Below are 6,374 nucleotides of genomic sequence, written 5' to 3'. Positions count from 1 at the left end.
AAGTTCTGGAATTACAGGTGTGAGCCACCGCGCCCAGCTGACATTATGTTCTTTCAGGTTCTCTAATATGCTGTGATCCCCTTTGCTTCCAGGTTCTCTAATATGCTGTGATCCCCTTTGCTTCCAAACCGGTACTGGACCAGACTCTCCACTGCCTGGAAGACTCTCCCCTGACTGTTCCCAATTCCTGGCTCAGGAGTCAGCTGAAAGGAGACTTTCTCATAAGATGTTTCTGCGATTTCCTACCCTCAATACATCCTTTTGTTCTACACTTCCACACCATCCCCCACTCTTTCTTAGGAGCTCTTTGGCGCTTGCAATTGTTAATGAGTTCTAGGACGCAATGGAGCCCGAGACAGTGTCTCTTCACATGTGCCCCAAATCACTCAGGCAGTAAGCCTTAGAAAAATGCAAAGTTGGGGAATTCCTGGGAGGTGGGGTCTGGAATTTTATATTTTTAACAAATTCCACAAGTGAATCTAAGCACAGCAAACTCAAAGTGCTGTTGCCATGAGTGCTTGGCCCACGGGACAGGGGATGATTTCTTCTCTGGACTCAGGGTTGCTGCAGGAAGGAAAGCCTGTACCCAGCACAAGACCTCAGAATGTCCTGGGAAGCTTCTCCCTCCTCAGGTTCTCTGCTATTACTGCATGGCTCGGACTTCCAGCGGTCTCCTGATCACTCAAGACAAGCACGTATGTCACAAAATGTGAAGAGTTTTCTGAAAGTGTCAGCAGCGTCTTTCTTCTTTCCTATCCTAGGGGGTCTGCCACTTAGATTGCTCTGCTTGGACATTCTTCTGACACATGCATAAGCCTCACGGACAATAAAACCCCCCTATCCAAAGTTACGGGTCTGGAGGAGGCAAATGGAAAAGGCCAGCCTTTCCATTTATGAAATCTGACTTCCTTTCAAGAAGAGTCACATCTGTGACATCTGTTCCACTGTTCCTTTGAACAGCTGCTTAAATCTTGGTGTAGCACAAAATGCAGAGATGGTCAAAGCAGACATTATTTGGTGACTACATGAACCTGGAGAAGTTTCTTCATTTCTCTGGCATTCTGATTTCTCTTCTGTACAGAAACAGGTAGAACACTGACCTGGAGGGGGATTGAAACGTGCAACGGTGCTGGACACAGGGAAGCCTCTTGTAGATGTTCACCGCCCTCCCAGCCTCCCTCTCTGCCAAGTGCACATCACCTCCAGCATCCATAGGGGCCAGCTACCCTCTGACAGTGACCTCACTCCTGCCCCCAGGAACATGCTACAATCATCTTTGAACCAGGCAGAAGCACTCCTTGCTATGGTAAATTGCTCTATCAAATGCTTATCTCATTGTATCCTCTCTTGAAGATCGAAAAGACACGTAGCTTCATTTCCCATAGAGGAAATCTGGAAACCTAGAGTTGTACATTTTTTTCCTATGATCAATTAGTGATTTATCAGGATTCGGGTCGTGGCTCTACTCCTTGCTAGCTGTGTGATACAGGGCAAGAACCCCAATGACATCCCTGCAAACGTCAGTCACGTACCTGGTGCCAGGTGCTGGTCAGAGTGTTTGGCTGACTCTTCCCCTTTCGCTCACTTTGCAATGATGGTCTCGATTTTACAGGGGAGAAAAAGGAGGCTGGGTGGAGTAAGCCTGTTTCCGAGCCTTCACTCCTGGGAAAAGGTTGTGGGACAGCAGAGTCAGCAAGTCACTCTCACTCTCTACCACAGTGGTTGCCTTTCTAAGCCATAGTTAGTCCCATGTGGGAATCCAGTGAAATTTTAATAAGCAAGGCAATGTATGGGAAATACTTACCACAGCACCTGGCCTTGGTGAGTGTCAGGGCATGCTGCTTGTTATGTCTTAGGCTCTGCAGGTGCTGGGAACTTAGGCATTTCCCTTCACCAAGGTGGCCCACTGATGGGAGTGTGATCATCGGCTTTGTTGCCTGCTTGCGTGGCCTGGAAGCTCCTTTCGTGGCCTCCAGCCTTGCCCCAGGCTCTTTTGAATGCATCAATCCTACTGGAAGCGATGGATTCTTGTGGCTCCCATGGCTGGTCATGGGCTTTCAGTGCTTGCCTCCACACCCTGGTTAAGAAAGGCATGGAGGGGGTTCTCAGTGAGGAGCTAGTGTTGGGCTAGGCACCCAGCTTGCTGCAGGCACTGTGGAGGGAATGGCTCCTCCAGGAGCCCCTCACCTGCTGCACCTCCCCACCAGCCCCTAACTTGTGCAGGCTTCTTGCAGAATGGGCTCTTGATCTTTCTTCTCCATCTCAGCCTGGGCCTTCCCTGCTCCTCGCGTGGGGTAACTTGATAGCCTTCTGAATGGCTCCCTACATCCAGACTCTAGAGCAGGGGTCAACACAGGACAGCCTGTGGTCAAATCCAGCCCGTAGTCTGTTTTCATAGCCCTCGAGCTAAGAATATTTCTGCATTTTTAAAGAGTTGTTAAAAACCAACCACATGACAAAAATACAGAAGAATATGCAATGACGACTGACCACAAAGCCGTTTACAGATACTGTTTGCAGACACTTGCTCTAGACTGTTCTTCACATTGACCTTCTTGCCCAGCCTCAAGGTCTCACCCTGATCCCACCCAAGGCCTCACATCCTGTCTCTACCCTGCTTAAAAATCTTTAAGCCACCCTGTGTGCAAAAAAAAGGCACCCTAAAGGTAGTCTGAGAAGATCTGGATTCAAATCCCAACTCTCATACTTATTAGCTATATGACCCTCTTGAATTTTAGTCTCTTCCTCTGTGCAATAGAGTTAACAGGGCAAACCAAGGAGGTTATTTGGGGACCTGATGACTTGAGGTGTAAAAATGTACTCTGAGCTACACAGAGCTATTCAAAATGTGAAATTTCATCATAACTGTTTTGTCCATGGGCAGTGTCCACTCCCCAGGGCCTGCTTTGGACTCCGTCTCCAGCTGAGACCCAGTTTGCTTTCTAAACCTCATTCCTTGTGACTTTCCGCATGACATCCCAACCCACATGCCACATGGCTTTGTTCTCACCCTGCCTTGGTTGAAATGCTCTTCCCAGTATCGTCTTGCATTTGAGCCCTACCTGGTCTTTAGATTTCACACCCAGCTCAGTGGCAGGTGCCTCCGATGTGTGGATCCTGGAATCTGCATGGGGACACTTGGAGACATGGAGGCGGGAGGAGTCTTCAGCACTCAAAGCGCTTGTTCTCCAGCCTGAGAAGGCATTAACCATTTCAATCTGTGCGCTGGTCTTAAATCTTCTCCTCCCTCTCTTTTCTTTCTCTTCTTTTTCTTTCCAACACTCCAACATGAAACAGTGCCTGCTGTGCAGTAAAAATATTTTGGCTGCCTCCCTTTTAAAACGTTCTAAAAATACACAGACGCATCCACATGCACACATGGCAGGCTCTGACGATTGCCTTCCAGGTGACGGAAACAAACCCTGAGCTTGTGCCCCTCCTTGGGACCAGCGTGGGGAACTCCCGGACCAGACTTCCAGACAGGCACCTAGTTAAGGGGCAGTAGCATTTGATATGGAGTAAAAATTTGCCCTTTTTTTGTGACGATTCTCAATGCTGTAGAACTCTCAATGATTTGTAGAAATTGGAAGAAGCCAGATGATGTAAATAAAGGTAGAATATGATTCATGCTCCTCCTTTGTGTTTTAAGATCTGCTCAAGGAAATAAAAAATGTTGAAACTCTTGCCTTTTTTAAACCCTAGGTTTCTTGCCTGAACTCGAATAAACTTTTGTTTCACCCAAAGAGAGGCAGCCTGGAGTCCTGCAAAATCATTAGGTGGGGAGCCAGCACGATGAGGTTCTCATTTGTCACCTGCCACCGCCTCTAACAAGTCCTAGGTTGTCTCTGAACCTCAGTCTCTTTACCCAAAATTTAGAGACTTTAATTAAGTGACCCATTAGATTACTTCTAGCTGTAAAAGTCTGTGGTAGATCAGCTAGAATTGTTAGTATGATTTAAGGCATAATATGGGTTTAGAAACAGTATTTCTTTTACTACTAATAGTTATAACTTCGCAGGATGATGCCTACAGTTCTCATTCAATAGACTCTTTCTTTCTTTTCTTTTCTTTTTCTTCTTTTTTTGAAACAGAGTCTCGCTCTGTCACCTACGCTGGAGTGCAGTGGTGCGATCTCAGCTCACTGCAACCTCTGCTCCCTGGGTTTAAGTGATTCTTGTGTCTCAGCTTCCTGAGTAGCTGGGATTACAGGTATGCACCACCACGCCCAGGTATTTTTTTGGCATTTTTAATAGAGATGGGGTTTCACTATGTTAGCCAGGCTGGTCTTGAACTCCTGGCCTGAAGTGATCCACCTGTCTGGGCCTCCCAAAATGCTGGGATTACAGGCATGAACCACCACGTCCAGCTGACTCTTTTTAAATAAAATTATTACTGTTATTATTACTTGATACAGGGTCTGGCTCTGTCACCCAGGCTGGAGTACAGTGGCACAATCTTGGCTGATTGCAACCTCCACCTCTTGGGCTCAAGCAGTCCTCCTACCTCAGCCTCCTGAGTAGCTGGGATTATAGGTGTGCACCACCATGTTTGGCTAATTTTTGTATTTCTTGTAGAGAATGGATTTTTCCCTGTTGCCCAGGCTGGTCTCCAACTCATGAGCTCAAGGGATCCTCCTGCCTTGGCCTCCCAAAGTGCTGGGATTACAGGCTCCCATGACCCATGGTGCCCCAGCCATGTTCAATAGACTCTTTACACTGGGGTAGGTGCTGTGGCCACAGCAAAGGGAAATGTGCATTTATTTATTCAGTGACCAAATGTTTATGATCTGCCATCGTGGTTGGCATCATTCCCATTTTATAGAAGATAACACTGAGGCTAAGTGAAGTTGGAATTACTATTCATACTCATACCTATAATACTAGCTCATTCTACTTAGCTCATCTTAGGGCCCTAGTCTCAATAAGCATTCCCATAGTAGGCTTTCAACTTATTGATTCTTCAAGTCATTCCTCAGTGTAAAACATTATTAAAGTAAGCTATTAGGTTGGTGCAAAAGTCATTGCGGTTTTGCCATTAATGGCAAAACCGCAATGACTTTTGCACCAACTTAATATTTCTGATTGCAATTATTTCAATATACCACTTCACGTGATATTTTGGGACTGCCTTTGAGTGAGGTCTCTCGCTTGTACTGTGCCTCAGTAAAGCCCCATTTAGAGCTCTTCTGTAATTCAGTCTTTCAGAAAATCAGGGCTCTTTAATAAGTCCCCGATTTGCTCCTTCTTGAACATCATTAGTCACTACGTTAAAGAGGCTTTCACGATCAATGTGTTTTGGAAATATGACTTAACAAAGTAAGGGTAGTGCCTTACAGCAGGGCCTCTTGCATCCTGTAATGCACGGGTGTGTACCTGAGATCTCCATGAGGGTGTTACCATTTGCTTCTTCAACTTTTCCCAAAGTCTTTTACTCTAGAAAGTATTATCTCGGAGCATCTGGCAGCACTGGTATTCACAGAAATCTGTGTTGCCCCCAGTTAATCTTAATTTCTCTCATTGGCACTGTATCTGTGGGGTTTTGCTGCAGTGTAAAAGGGAATAATGACTATTTGTTACATTTTAGACACTTCACGAATTCCGAAGCATTTATCTCATATGGTTCTTAAAGCCATCTTGAGAGATGGATCTGATTACTCCATTGTATTCCCAAAGCAGTGAGAATTTTAGTTTAGAATGGTGCGCCAAATAAATACTACAACTTTTCCCCACTTCTCTGAACACATAAGGAAGATAGGAATAATATTAGTAAGCCATACTAAATACATGGCAGTGCGCTGAAACAAGAATGGGCAATCTACAGATACTAGAAATGGAAATATTTCCTGAAAAGGAGGGTGCTTAGGATGGTTACTAGGGGCTGAATCACTGGGGCCCAAGAGGGTGCCGGGAAAAGAGCCCAGAGCCATGCACAAGGCTGGGCTGAGGGTTTCAGGTCCTAGGAGGGGCAGGGGACCACATCTGGCAATCTAGGTGTGGCATAGGACCACAAAGTTGTAGTGGGGACTGGAAATCTGCCCCCACTCATTTCTAGAGTCTGCAATTGCTCTGTGTCTGCCTACCGAATGCTGTGGCTGAAGCCCTGGTCCTAGAACTTGAGAAGTGCCTTCCGCATGGGGCAGGGTCTGGAGCCACCATAGAGTAGGAGGTGTCTGGAAATAAGTTCTTCACGTGGGGTTGGGGCTGAACTTAGACATGTGCAGAACCCATGTTTAGAGTCGTGATAATGCATCTTGGGGGTTCCTGGAATTCAAAGAAGGGAAATCACCCAGGGTGGTGATGACCTCACAACTAAGAATTACACAACACTGGAGGACAGAGCCCAAGTGAGACAAAAAAAACAAAAAAAAAAAAAAA

General features: G+C 46.2%; 1 protein-coding gene across 2 annotated transcripts; it reads right to left on the bottom strand.

Annotated features, from left to right (window-relative positions):
* Window positions 1-430: 430 nt before the first annotated feature.
* On the bottom strand, window positions 431-6,252 carry LINC02914 (long intergenic non-protein coding RNA 2914). Of its 2 annotated transcripts, XM_017857885.1 has the most exons (4): window positions 6,080-6,252; window positions 5,373-5,541; window positions 1,805-2,077; window positions 431-1,100 (listed from the first exon to the last, which is right to left on the bottom strand). In XM_017857885.1, the coding sequence occupies exons 3-4, from the start codon at window positions 2,049-2,051 to the stop codon at window positions 922-924; spliced, it is 426 nt and encodes a 141-aa protein (XP_017713374.1). In that variant the 5' UTR covers window positions 2,052-2,077; window positions 5,373-5,541; window positions 6,080-6,252; the 3' UTR covers window positions 431-921. The 2 variants fall into 2 exon arrangements, with proteins under 2 accessions (XP_017713374.1, XP_017713376.1); XM_017857887.1 differs by lacking the exon at window positions 5,373-5,541 and having other exon boundaries at window positions 437-1,100; window positions 6,080-6,245.
* Window positions 6,253-6,374: the final 122 nt, after the last annotated feature.

The sequence above is a fragment of the Rhinopithecus bieti genome, unplaced genomic scaffold, assembly GCF_001698545.2.
Source record: "Rhinopithecus bieti isolate Rb0 unplaced genomic scaffold, ASM169854v2 scaffold_41913, whole genome shotgun sequence".
Lineage (NCBI taxonomy): Eukaryota > Metazoa > Chordata > Mammalia > Primates > Cercopithecidae > Rhinopithecus > Rhinopithecus bieti.
Note: the sequence above shows the minus strand (reverse complement) of the source record. Positions and strands in the feature narration are given on the sequence as shown.